The 14,269-nt window shown below is 41.2% G+C and overlaps 1 protein-coding gene across 1 annotated transcript in view; it reads right to left on the bottom strand.

The window, feature by feature from the left end:
* The window catches only part of MYO10 (myosin X), a 245,991-nt gene that overhangs the window by 77,899 nt on the left and 153,823 nt on the right, over positions 1–14,269 (bottom strand). Inside the window, exons 12-19 of the mRNA XM_084850564.1 lie at positions 13,233–13,379; positions 13,002–13,102; positions 12,401–12,467; positions 10,138–10,230; positions 9,172–9,240; positions 8,880–8,962; positions 6,698–6,806; positions 6,149–6,229 (exon numbers count right to left, since the gene is read on the bottom strand). Of these exons, the coding sequence (XP_084706690.1) occupies positions 6,149–6,229; positions 6,698–6,806; positions 8,880–8,962; positions 9,172–9,240; positions 10,138–10,230; positions 12,401–12,467; positions 13,002–13,102; positions 13,233–13,379 (750 nt within the window). The remainder of the gene's footprint in view (positions 1–6,148; positions 6,230–6,697; positions 6,807–8,879; positions 8,963–9,171; positions 9,241–10,137; positions 10,231–12,400; positions 12,468–13,001; positions 13,103–13,232; positions 13,380–14,269) is intronic.

Here is a 14,269-nt window from a genome sequence, read left to right as displayed (position 1 = left end):
CCTGTGGCTAGCACATAAGCCACCAGGCCTAACTGTCCAAAATTTGGCTCCATGTGGGCTACCAGGTCGCCAAATTTTATGCATTTATCATACAAAAAAGTTATGGCCGTTTCTGTTTTCCAATGCAATTCAATGGGAAAATGTAAAAAAAATGGCAATTAGGACAGCTCAAAAGATCTGGGGCCCAACTCAAAAAAGTTCCTGGGCCCGTGCCCAGGTGGGCCTTTCTCTAACGACGCCCCTGATTCCACAGGATGAAAGACAATCACAGTCCATACCTGTTTTCAACCTTTGCTAAATCCCCAATGAAAACCCTACAAGATATTCTTACCTGTTCTAAACAAGCCCTTTGTGTTGGTTACAAACTGTTCTCTTAGGACAAGACTCTACATTATGCATAGAAATAGAATCTGTACACTGAGTTGTATCCCTATTCTTCAAAACGTGTAGGAACTTCAGCCTTGGGGTCCCCAACGTTTTGGACTAGTGGACACATTTGGAATTTTGAGAGCATGTTGTGGATGCTCTCATAAAATGGTCACCGTGAAAGAAGCTTGTCCATTCACAAAATGGCTGCCATGGTGGGTGTGGCCAGTCACAAAATACTCATTTCTCAGAAGGCAAACAGATGAGGCTCTGAGAGAAGGACTCAGTTTTTTGGCCAAGTTACAAGGCAAAGGTGGGGTCGGGGCCCCAAATACCAAATCTCATATTTGCTATCACAACGTCAAGCAAAATACCCATTTCACAGAGGACGAACTGGAGACATTCAGAGAAACACACACACGTAAGCAAAACCTCTCCAATGTTACAGTACTAGATAAAACACTAGTGCTGTTTGGCCCTAGGATTCGGACATAACAATAAACTGTGGTTAATCTAAAATAGAAGATTCCAGTTTTCTTCTTGTGGCCATGTCAGAAAAAGAATGGGGGCAGGGGAGGCGCATGAATCCAAGACTCACTGAAGCTCATCCTCATAACACTAAAGCGTGGTTTACCATTGCGCATGAACACAGCCATAATTAGAATGCTATCCTTGGCAGCATTCTTGTTCCCTTTGGCAAACAATGTTGTCATCCCTCCTAAAGGAGAATATATGAAATTATTTTTCTTTTTAAAGTTTGGTGGCAATAAACTTTTTCAGTCCATTAAAAATGCTGGTTACATGTAAACATTACAGACTGAGGCAGGCACAATGCAGAACTGAGCATCTGTGACAATTCTTGCCTAAGCCACTTCTTTTGAGGAAAGTTGAGCAGGATTCATGCATTGTCTCCTTTTTCTGTCCCCGAGTGACCTCCCTCTTACTTAAATATCTGGCTACTCATAAAGTTTTTGGCCTAACTCATGAGTCATCTTGAAAGGCAGAGGCCAGTCATTAGTTACACTTGATATGCTGATTCACATGACAAGGGAAGCAATGTAGCCACTCAGACCTGTCTAGACAACTGCTCAAGATTCTCCCCACACACCCCCAAATATTATTTTTAACCCTGACGCACATTTTTTCCCATTGTGGAAAGGAAGTATAATACCTTGAGCCAAATCCAGCAGGTTGAGTCAAACTCTGAGGTCCCTAAAAGCTACTTTATTCCTAGCTTAGGTGTAGCCATGTTTCCTCCTGACGATGTGACCAGCTAATATGAATTGCTCATCCCACCACGACTCCCTTCCAATTAAACCTTGCACCTGTCATCAACCTTCTGCCAAGCCAGGCACACAGGGACAGCTTCTCCTCTAGCCAAGGCAGCTTGAACTGGCACAAACATATGCACACAGAAACGTGTGTTATTTCTGTCCTTTGGGCTGGTTCAGAGCTGAATGTGTACAAGCTGAGAAGTGGAAGTAGGCCTCAGGTTTATGTGTCCTCTCCCCCACTGTGTGTAGAACTGTAAACTGGATTTTATGTTCATAGGCTGGGGAAAGTGCTGAGGATGTCTTTCACGCCTGCCACAGATCTCCACACTTTAAATCAGTGAGTGATGGGTGGATGCATCTTGACTCTAGTGTGCGCACACATCTAAATGCAGGTGCATGGACACGAAATACTGGTGTGCTACTTCTCTTCCATTCTACCTACAACTGCCTATTCAAATACTAAACACTGCTGAATGTGTTTGAGTCGAAGCTATTTTATAAGAACACAATGGATCTGATTGAGTTTAAAGTTTCCATTAAACATTAGTTAAGGCAGGGATGGAGAACTTCTGGCTGTGGGCTGGGTGCAGCCTAGGGGTCCCCCCCCGCTCCCGCCCCCCGCACAAGCCACTTCTGCTAGTATCTCTGATCTGTGATCTGCTTTAAGAGGTTATTTAAAGGCAATTAAATTTTAAATACCCTGCACAGAACTGAACTGTTGCTTTTGTAGGTGTGAGAGCTGTTGCACTAGGGCTTACACCCAAGTAGACTTGCTTAAAACTGAACTGCGCTTTGCAGGTCTGAAAGCTGTTGTACTGGGGCTTACACTGCTTAGAACTGAGCTGTGTTTTATATGGTGGTGGGAAAATGTCCAGATTGGTCAGAATTCCTTCTGTCCTTGACCCTGTCCCATGCCCTTCGACCCACCTACAGCTGAAATACAGCCCCTGACTCTTCCCAAATTGCAATTTGACCCCCAGGCTGAAAAAGGTTCCCCACCCCTGACTTACAGTTTAAGAAAGAGGGAACACTGATGGTCAGTTTACCAATAAACTTTTATAGGGGGAGAATTACACTTGACACGTTCAGAAGCCAGTGCAGTGCAGAGTCCTGCAGAATAACTGAATACAATGTACAACTCCCTCCTCAGAGATAACTCATGAGGGATTCAGATAAACAGCAAAGACTTTCTGTTTCAATAAGCATTTAATTAGTTCCCATCAATTTCTGCTGCTGGAATGTTATCGTTTCTGCTGCTGGAATGTTTTAATAATTCTATTTTAATGCTTTCCGTTATTTTTATGAATCTTTATGGATGTTTTTATGGATGTAAGCTGACTTGGTGGCCAGTTCTAAGGGCCAAAAGGTGGAGTATAGATAATTTTATAAAGCAGCCAACAAAGCAGCAGGTGGAGAAGGGTTCAGGTGTGAGAATAGATGTTCTATTTTTATCCATAAAATGTTGGAGGGTATCCTTGTGTAGGCATTTGGGCATGGAGGCCCCAGTTTGCACTATGCAATGGGGAAGTAAGCAATTAATTATATCCTGCTCTTCTGTACTTGTCCTTGAAGTGGCTGAGAAAAGAGGTGTGAGCCCCAAAAGCATGCTCTTGCACCCTGCCACATGTACAATCTACACAATGAGGCCGAGTGTGAACCAGGCCTATGTTTCCCATGAAAGTTATTTAACAGAGGCCCAATTGCAATTGCCCTATTTATCTAAGGGTGCAATCCTATGGAGATAGTCAGCCTCTGAACTCGGAGGGTGACGACTATCTAATGCAGGGCGGCAGGAGCATGGAGGCAATCCTCACCTCTGTGCTCTGGCTGTCCTGCATTTTTGGCTACACAGGAGATTTCACCTGTCTAGCCAGGGAGCTTCGGCATGGGAGGTGGGGAGGCCATGCTGCACACAGGAAGCTGTGTCACGTGGCCTCCGTAGTCTCCTCCCCTCCCCACCCCCAGGAACGCCCCCTTTTCCCTGTCTCTGTGCTCCATTTCTGAGTGCAGAGATTTAGCTGGCACAGAGAGAACTGCCCCAGCTACAAGGCAGTTTCTGGGCTCTGAGGTGAGAGCCCTGGTTCCGACCCCAGAATCCAGAACCCAAAAATCCTATGTCCCCCAGATACTATCTAGGGGACATAGGATTGCTTCCTAAAATGGTGAGTCTGCAAATCAGAGGTAGATTCTCTGCCAGAAGTCAATCTGCAACATAATGCTCCACCAAAAATATTACTAGAGTAATGTAATGCAGAGAGAGAGAGAGAGAGAGAGAGAGAGAGAGAGAGAGAGGGGCAGGCAGGCAGGCAGGCAGGCAGGCAGGCATGGGTGTGTCTGGTACAATAAAAGATATTTAAGCACAAAGGATTTAATCTTGACTGCATAGAAATGGATATTCTCAGGAATGCTTTCTTTTGTGACTATTAAAGCCTTTACTTATTGTGACATTTAGAATGTGCATGTAGAATATACCATCAATCTTGTTGTACAACAGGCGTTTCTTGTTTGCCAAGTCTTCTTGTGGCAACTTTGCTTTAACATAAGGTCATATAATAAAAAGTAGAAGCATACATAATATCCAAGAACTCAACAAATACTTATTTCCAAATTGCTCAAAGCGATGTACAAAATTTGGAGCGATTTTGCCCTGTGACACACAATCAGACCAGAAAACCCCACATTATCTTACTCAAGAAATCCAAAGTGGGATTCAAAAGAAATTTTGTTTATTTGCAGTTTTCCCTCCTTTGATTTGCTTCATTTATTCTGATTGCAGCATTTTGGCAAGGGCCCGGGTGCTGGTAGAAAGAAAGTTGAAAAAACCTAGACTGAACAGTAAAAAAAGAGACAAAGCATATACAAATATTAAGAGACCCTGGTAAGTAAAGAGCCTGAGAGGGTACTAGACCTCTTCCACATATCCTTTAGAAATCCTGCTCAAAGCTTTCTTTCTTTCTGAGAGCTGGACATATACTTTGATCTTTCTGGGTTGGTATTTTTTTTAAGTTGACATTCTGGCCAAAACTGCAGATTTAGCAGCAGGCAACATGTGTGCCCAAGATTAGGAAATATGATACCTCAACAGCTTGCACAAACTCAGCTGAAAACAATCATCTACAGCAAGAGTTCCAAATCTGTTTCCATTCAGAACCTGAAAAAACACCACTCTGCTTTTCCCTTATAATTCTATGACCTTTTTGGAAACACATCAGTTTTCTTGCAATCCACTGATGAGCTTTTAATTTTACTAAATCTATTCCAGTGGAGATGAAACCATTCAAACTTGAAAGACATTGACTTCGACAAATGAAAGGTCACTGTACATTTTTATTTTAGCTCTATCATGCTTTTCATATCCACACTTCTGGGAAATGTCTGCCTGAATTTAATGACCAGTACCCAAGGGATGTAATCATTGACCATTTAGTGTGGCATTTTAACCCCCAAATAATAATAAAAAATTTCCTAAAAGTACTATAGTGGAATCTATGTCAGTGGCTTTGAGTTGGAGGAAACCCTGAGGGTCTTGGGAAGCTTATCAGGGGTTCCTCAATGAGAAGAACAGTAATGGCCCACAAGCTTCCTTGATAGGCAGTTTGACCATCACCAATCACTATCTTTCCCTGCACAAGCACAGAAGGGTACTCGGTGTGTCCCAGAGTGCATCCTTGGTTCATTTGAGGTGGCCCAGAAAGCCTGGCTAGGACACATGTGAGCAGAGTATGTTCAAATAAATACATATCCCACCGTTCCTCTAGAAGGGCACACAGGGACTCCTTAGGAGACAATCAATGTGGAAAGAGACCCATGAAGATAGGAAGCTGGAAAACCATTGGTTTAAACTCTTATGCAAACATGTACATTGTCTGAACAGTAAAGAATATCAAAGAGCTATTGTTTAAATTAAAATCTGCTTTAATAACCAGAAAGATGTGACTGCTTTCCACCTTAAGGCTGCAAACCTATAGACACTTACCAAGGAATTTAAAGCAAAATCCTGTGCATCTTTAGACAGGGAAACTGTCCTACAATTCCCAGCCAGCATGGCTGGCTGGGGAATGATGAACTGTAGGACTTTTTTCTGTCTAAACATGCATAGGATTTTGCCCCTAGTCTCGTTAAACTCAATGGGGCTTATGTCTGAGTTAGATATGGAAAGGATCACATCCTAAGGGGTCTGCCTCACACAACCAACAAACTGTAATCAAAACGTTCTGCTCATGCTATATGCAAGCTTTTTTTGCCGTTTTTTAATTTTTCACTTCCAAGATTTCATTAAAATATATCATCTTTACAGTGCACGCAAATGTGAAAGACAACCAACAAGGAAGGTCTCCGGAGGACTGGATGCTTGAAACATAATAACTTGTAAAACGAGTTAGCATTTCAGAGAGTACGAGCAGAAAGCTATCGTTCTAATGACCACAGAACACTCCACACACAGGTAGGCCATTAATCTTTGGACACATGGCAAAAAGATCCAAGACAAATGCAATCTTAAATCTTACCTTCTGCATGTTTGGCTTGATACAGCGAACAAAGAAGGGGTTAGATGTGCTTAGTGTTGTCATTAAGGAATGCAGTGAATCCTAAAAAAAACAAAAAATGGGGGCGGGGGGATTAAACTTGTAAATCATACTTATTGTAGTAAACCAGTGCTAGTTGTCACTGTAGCAACACCTAGTGGCAAGGTCTGCAAATTACACCCAGGTAGGTTATTTTGATAGCAAGTCACATCTCTCTGAAAAGAACTCTAATCTATGGCCAACTAAAAGGAAGGGTCAGAAAACATTAACAGTGCAAACCTACACATCTACTCAGAAGTAAGTCCCACTGAGTTCAATGGGACTTGGTCCCAGGTTAGTAAGTATAGAATTGCAACATTTATTTTTAGAAAGTCAAAAATACCCTGGGAAAAATTGTCAAAAACAATGCTATTCATAGTTGCAGAATGAAGATTGCTTTTCTGAGTCAAAAATTATTTGAGAGAGGATTCAGAGCACCAGTCACCAACAAAACACAATGCCTGGAAGAACTCTAGGGATGAAGGAACTAACCTTGAATTGTAGGCTGACTGTGGGTTTCCGATGTTTGCTCCCACATTTCAAAGTGTCTTGGCTGCTACGGCTCGAAACGTGTTCAAAGAGGTCATATATGAAATCGAGGCTGAAATGCAGTAAGAGATTTAAATTAATTTAAAATGATCAAAGGATGCAAAGGGTCCACAATAAAACCCACACAGCTGCCCTTCCATTTAGAAATGTGGCTCTGATTCCATAGGATAGACACCTCTGACATAGTTGGCACAGCTTTAGATTGCCAGCTACTTGGGCTGATAAGCTGTAACAATGATTTCCTCTGGATATCAGGGGCTGAATCATCATACATTCATGGAGTATAACATACATGTGATTATACTGGATTTGGACAGGGAGACCTCGGTTCAAATCCCCACAGCCACAAAGTTCATGGGAGGAGGACAGGCCAGCCACTATTTCTTAGCCTGACCTACCTCTTATTATAAAATAAGACAGCCTCATGTATGCTGCCCTTCCTTGAAAGGAAGGACAGAGTCAAAATGAGATGGATCAATAATTGTATTTATACTAATTTACCTTAGAAAACCAATATCCCACCCTTCCACAGTAGAAGCAGCACTCGGGATGGCTTACATCATTTAAATAAATAAATTCAAGGCACTACTGAGAAAGTTGTGCGACATTCCTATGAAATAGCAGAATATGGGAACACATGTGATTTTAGAGAGTTCTCCCAGGTTATTTTTTTGCAAATGTTGAACATTTTTATTATAAGGCAGTCAAAATTCTATTTAGGGTATTTAGGGTGGGTTAGGGTATTTAAAAAAAAAATTTATGGTAAAATTTTATTGTTTTAAATTGTTTTATGGGGGTTGTACATCGCCCAGAGTGGCTGGGTGACCAGTCAGATGGGCGATTAATAAATTTAATAAATAAATAAATAAATAAAATTTAATTATTTCCAATACTATTCCTGGGGATTTGTCTATTAATCATAAAAGTGTAACATATACAACTCTACTAAGTACCAAGCAACATCCTCTGTGCATGCCTCTATATTATGGTATTGATTAAAATCCTTTGCAGAAGAACCTCATGGCACTTTTATGTCTCCACAATTATGCCTGTCTCCTTCACATGCTCTCCCATTTCACAAATTATGCAATAGCCTTTGTGTGCTTTCCTTGTTTGGTATCTGCCTTTCCCTGCAAAAGCTGCTGCATTTAGTGGAAGAATTAAACAATATACATTAGGGAGATATTGATCGGTGAATCCATGCTTATAGGCCCACTCAAAAGTTGGGTTAGGACTGGCAGTTGCCTCCTTAGCTAAGTATATACTCAATAATAATTGTTGCACAGAGCAAGTTTCTATGCCCTTTGCATTTTTCTCTGTGTTTTGGATGTGCATATGTACAGATATACATACACATTCACCTCTATGCCTTTAGGCTCTGAAGATTTTCCTGAGCAACCCTACTTTTCATAGGCAGGACAAACAGTTTGTCCAGTTTTTTTTTTAAAAAAAACTATGTGGGGCTGATTGTTTCTATGAAAAACACTCTGCAGTTAAGAATTGTTGCTGGAAGGCAAGACATTCAGATTCTACCATAAGGGTCTTGCAAAGCACTCTAAAAATGTAGACTTGTGAAGTTGACACACTCCCCAATAAATGGTATCTCATTATCAACTTGTTCTAAGTCTATAATTTATTTGGACTATAAATGCAGCATGTTATAACTAGAGTCCTCAAATGCGGTAAATGCATAACTCAGGAAAAATCTATTTGAGCCTCCCTAAATGTGACCAATACAAAATTGCCACTCAGACAGTCCTTTTAAAGGTCTCGAGTTATGGAGAATTCAGGGGCAGTAAAAGCCTCTCCCATAGACCTTCAACACAAAATATCAGTGCAAATGGGAGTGGGGATGGGGGGGGGCGCGCACACCATTCACATAGCTATCTCCCTTCCATGCTTTAGGGCAGGAAACAGACTGGCACTCTGCCTGACCAATCAAAGCACAACCAGAAGACCAAACTGCACGTTATGGCAGACCCACCATTCTGGTACTTCCTAGCGAACATATTCTGTTTAGAACTGCATACCACAGAAGTACACTATGTATCAATCTCCATTAACACTGGAACTCACTATTTTCAGCATCCTACAAGATCAAGACCCCATGAAAGGATTAACATACCTGCTTTCCCGTAAGAGGTTCAGGAGATCATCCCTGAAAGTGTCCCTGTTTTTCTCCAAGATTCCTCTGACATCATACTGGACCTATTTGAAAAGAGGCAGAACAAGCTCAGCTTAATTTTTTTTTTAAGCAAGCCCATCTTATTAACGGCTTCGCACAGAGGCACTATTGTAAGGAGCAGAGAAGAAACTGGATGCTTTCAGTTAATTTGCAAGTGGCTGCAGGGCAAAACTGAACTGCTGCTGAAACACTACTTAGAATAATTTCAATACACACAGAAGAGAAAAATTACCTCCCCGGCATAGTGTTTCACTCCAAAGTTGTGGACAGCAACTCTTGGTTTCACATAAAAAGGATTGTTCTATTTACAAAGGGGAACAACAACAAAAGATAAACGTTTTTGGGTTGCAAAATTGGGATATGTAAGAAGAGCAAAATATTGTCTCAAACTAGGCTTGTCAGAACTCGCTGGAACACTAGCTTCAGAAAAAAGCTGCCATGTTTATATTGGTAGTCACTCTAGCATTGCTTCAAAGCACAATAGGTAAACAGGCACTGTGCAAAACTAAATCCTATTTGGCAAAGATGCAGATTAAAGGGTACATTGGTTTTATAAAAATACATCTTTAAAATCGATATTCATTTTACATACTGGTGAATGTGCACAGACAGGTATCAAAGAGGCTTACATGATTCCAATAAAAACACAACAAATCTATGAAATACCTAAAGACTAGGGGTAGGCAACCTTTTTGGCCCTTGGGCACATTTGGCAATTTGAGAAACTGTCCTGGGCACCATCACAAAATGGATGCCATAGGAGCAATGACATAGGAGAAGTAACATGCTCAAAAGACTGAGTACAGACTGAGGCAGAGGTGGGGTTTGAGCCCCAACAGATTAAACAATTCCTTTGAACCCACATGTTTCAGCACCAGCAATATGTTGCTGTTTTTCAGTGGGAGGGGTAAAGCACTTTGGTGGGTGCCAAGAAAGCTATCCAGGGGCACATGGGGGATCACAGGCACCACATTGCCTACCCCTGTTAACAACAGATAGGGACATTCCGCTGTCCTATAACACAAATCCTCCATGTATTAACCCATGTAATGAGTATCAGCACAATGTAGTCCCAGAATTTTAACCAGCAACACTTTTCTAAAGTCTACGAACGTTCTGAACAGGATAAATACCAGCAACATATCTGATGTTTAGTAGTAGGGCATATCTATACATAAATGTCAAGGACATTACTTACAGCATGTTGGATGTGTAACTTTGCCAACAAAGTGCTGTCAGTAGCTTGAGGGAAATGGCTTTCTTCATTTATAAGTGCTAACAAACCAAGTTTCTAGATAATTAAGACACAAGAAGACGAGATAATGTCAAGCGGGCCACAAACTGTTTGTATTGCTCTTTTCTGTTTTTGTGTGTGATGCTTTTTGAACAGAATCACATATTGTCAAATAGAGTAGATCAGGGTGGTATGTTAGGCTTTGGTATATTCAGCTAAACATGACATGAATGGTATATCCTTCTAGGTTTCTCAAGCTGGAACCAGGTGCTATAGCAAATGCAAGGTTGCCATCAGCAACAGAAACCTCACATCTTGTTCTCTATGTAACGTCTAGTGATATGCAATGTGTGGCATGATACAATTGCTCTGCAGGTTCCCCCTGCATACAGCACCAAAAAAATGCAGCAGGAATGGGAAAACTCCCAGTAGGTTAATGTCATGTCACACATATGTATCTCAAGAGCCCCAAAATATCTGTAGGGGAGGAGGAAACATGGGACTGCTGTTTTCAGAAGCAGCCTCACATCTGCTCTAATGTATCACTCTACCCTCCAAATTACATTGTTGCCTGCTTCCTCTGGCAGAGAACAGACTTATTCCCAGATGCTACACCAAGGAAGACCTCAGCATTCCAGATAGGCCAGGCTATTCACTATAGTGAATAAAACTAAACAAACTGTTCTTACTAAAAATTGCCCACTCCCTGTTCCACTGATGGAAGCTGATCCATCAGCAGGATGGGTTAATGTTCTTTTAGCTCTGGTCCATCAGCAAATGGGCTCTATCACTTCCTTGTAATCTACTCCTTGGTCACACTCCGATTTCTTTTTATCCTGATATCTCTAGATGCCTTCAAAATACTTGTTCTCTCTTCTTCCTTCCCCAATCCCCTGCCCTAGAGATGTGAAGGCATTGTGGTTTTAATGTTCTATATATTTTAAATTGTTTTATTGTGTGCTGTTTGGTTTTAATTTTGTGAACCGCCCAGAGAGCTTTGGCTATTGGACGGTATAGAAATGAAATGAATGAATGAATGAATGAATGAATAAAGGAAGGCATGGGAAAAACCAGGAAAGCAGGGGGGGGGAGTAGGATTAAAAAAAAAAAACACTGGTGGGGGAGAATCGATTTTTTCAAGGGACTTTTGGAAAATTTGGAGGACCCCCCCCATTTTTCTGGGGTTTGCCCAGGTTCCCCCCCACAAGCCTTTACATATCTACACCCCACTAGGGATGTATGGACTGTGTAAAATCTGCTCCGTCTGTGTTTTGGGGATTGCCAAATGTTCCATCATCTGCCCACAGATGATGTTCCATCATCTGCCCACAGACGGATGCGAATATTATTTTTTCGTCATGCAGAAAAATACGCAAATAATTACGTAAGCATTTACATAAGTATTTACATAATTTATCTCAGTACGTAACATTTAGTATATCATCCCCCATTCCATTCAACATTTCCTCAGCAGAAACTTATGTATTTTCCTACGAATTTATATGTGTAAATTTTGGGAAAGTAAAAAAATCATCCGAAAGTCCACAGACTCTGTGCGGCCTGAGGGGGTCACTCTGCAGCAGATTCCACAGGACAGATTCTTAGAAGTCATCTCAAATTTCTCCAGCATCCGTACCCCCCACCCTTCTTTTCCCCCTCTCTCCTGCAGCCTCCCATGCACCCTCAAAATCTGATTTGGAGGGTTCGGGTCCCTCTGGAGCAGATCATGGAAGGGTGCAGGGGGCTAAGAGGAAGAGAAAGTCTTGCCTCTACTTGTACAAGATTGGATTATACCCTGTGAACAGGCAAAATCCTTAAACCAGGCTGTGAATGCTGTCCCCCTATTTTTTTTTTTATGCATCCCCATGCTATAATCCAGCTGGCAAGAGGGTGACTCAGCAGCGATAAAGAAATATTTGTTTTTATTAAAACACTGTGGGCATATGAAGTTTGCCACAATGCTGAAGTTTGAAATGAACAGCTATCATATTAACAAAGCAATGTATTACTTTTGTCAACGGCTATAGCGTCATCTTTGTAAACCCAGTGCCATGTGAAATGTTAATAAAAATACATACAGCTTCCCTTTGCATTCCAGTATTATTATGATTCATTTCTCAAATTTATAGACTGCTTCTCAGCAAAAAGCTCCTAAGGCCATTAGCAATAAAATCAGCATGAATACAATTGATTATATTGCACAACACACAATATGAAGTATATTTACCTTTTCAATTAGATCCAAGCATTCCCCATTATCTGTCCAGTCAATGTCTTCCCATAACAATCCTTCTCTAACAGAATCCAAGAGGGACACATTTTATTACAATTACCAAGAGTAGATATTGTTAGTCTACCCGCTAAGAAAGATGAAGGGAAATCTGCTTGTTTTACAATGGGTAGGCAACCTGTAGCCTTCATGGCCCTGCCACCCTCCAAAATTCAGGGGGACCCCCCCAAGTTTCAATCTCCCCTCCAACAAAATGGTGTCTGGAGCTGCTATGAAGATCCAAAAGGGTCAAAATTAGCTTATTTGCAACTAATTTTGACCCTTTTGGAGCTATATAGTAGCTATGCCATTTTGTTTTTATTTTTTATTCTGCCTGCCCTGTGTTTGGCACCCAAGGGGGTTGTGGCCCATGGGGGGGGGGGGTCCCAGGGGTGAAAATGGCCCCCAAAGTGGCACACCCCTGATTTAAAATAATGGTAAGATGATGTTTATGGTGGTTCGAAATGCCCTAAGAGAGCTGAGCATCAGAATTAAAAACCAATGGATAACCCCAGTTTTTAAAGTCTGTGGCAGGAAAAGAACATCTTCCAATTCTTACCTGCTATATTCCAATTGCTCTAATGAAAAAATGTGCTTGTTGAAATACTCCTGAAGCTTTTCATTTGCATAGTTAATACTGAACTGCTCGAAACGATTAACCTACAAAAAGACAAATGTACAAATAATAAAAACAATGCCCTTGGCAACCCACAATCCTACTCAAGTTATACAGGAACAACCAGGTCAATGTCAAAAGACAAAAAGGTGTGAGGACATTTTTGGAACATACCTCAAAATTTTCAAACCCAAAGATGTCTAAAATTCCAATGGACTTGAAGTCGTCCTTGCCTTTTATTCTGCTGTTGATTTTTTTAATAACCCAGGCAAAGCACTGGGAATAAAGTGCCATAGCTGCCGAATCTCGGCTATCTATTGCCTAGTGAGATAAAGAGCAGAACAATTTTTCATCAGGAAACAGATTTTTTGACATACTGCCATTCCTGCAGTATAACTCAAAGTACAGGGCACAGAGACATGACAAGAATATCACAATGCTTGATACACACACACATACACTCTTACATCTCATTGCCTTCCTCAAAATGTAGACTCCACCACCCTCCCTCCTAACTGCTGCTGAAAAAAGATGCTAGGGAAAAAAGGTAGTATCCAATGTTAGTCCTACACAGAGTAGACCCATTGAAATGGGTGAGACATAAGTTAGTCATGACTAACTGAAGTCCCATTCATTTCAGTGGATCTACTCTACATAGGACTAACACTGGATGCTACCCTATGTTTCCTATATTTTGTAAGCAGGACAAATATTTTAACATGAACTTGGAATTCTCTTGTCTCACCCTACACAAAGATTTAGACACAAAACAGAAAAAAGATCAGCTGATGAAGTAAAAATTCAAAGAAAAGAAAGATGGCTAATATAAAAAGGTCATCTGCAAAGCCATTTAAGGAACATACCATTCTCATGAACATGGGGACGCTCCTTCCTCCTCCACTTTAGAACATTCTAGCAGCCTGTCTCATGAATGAAGTGCTTTGAATGAACTCTCATGAATGAACAGGCCTGCTTTGAACGTTCCATTGAAGGAGTGACTTGTGTTTCCTCACCTTCCGCATTTCCTTTGAAGGAGGAAGATGTGCTCTTCTGTTTCCCGCACAAGGAGATCAGCATTCTCCCATATAGGAGAAAACATGAGGATATGTGCATCTCATCACCAGCTTACCTCCAGCACCAAACAGAGATTATTCTTAGGCTTTAACATTCTAGCAGTGAAGGTTGTATGTTAATAGGCTTCTTTTGGTTTA

This window comes from Heloderma suspectum, chromosome 4 (genome assembly GCF_057233095.1).
Source record: "Heloderma suspectum isolate Gila_16-S chromosome 4, 16-S_ref, whole genome shotgun sequence".
NCBI lineage: Eukaryota > Metazoa > Chordata > Lepidosauria > Squamata > Helodermatidae > Heloderma > Heloderma suspectum.
Note: the sequence above shows the minus strand (reverse complement) of the source record. Positions and strands in the feature narration are given on the sequence as shown.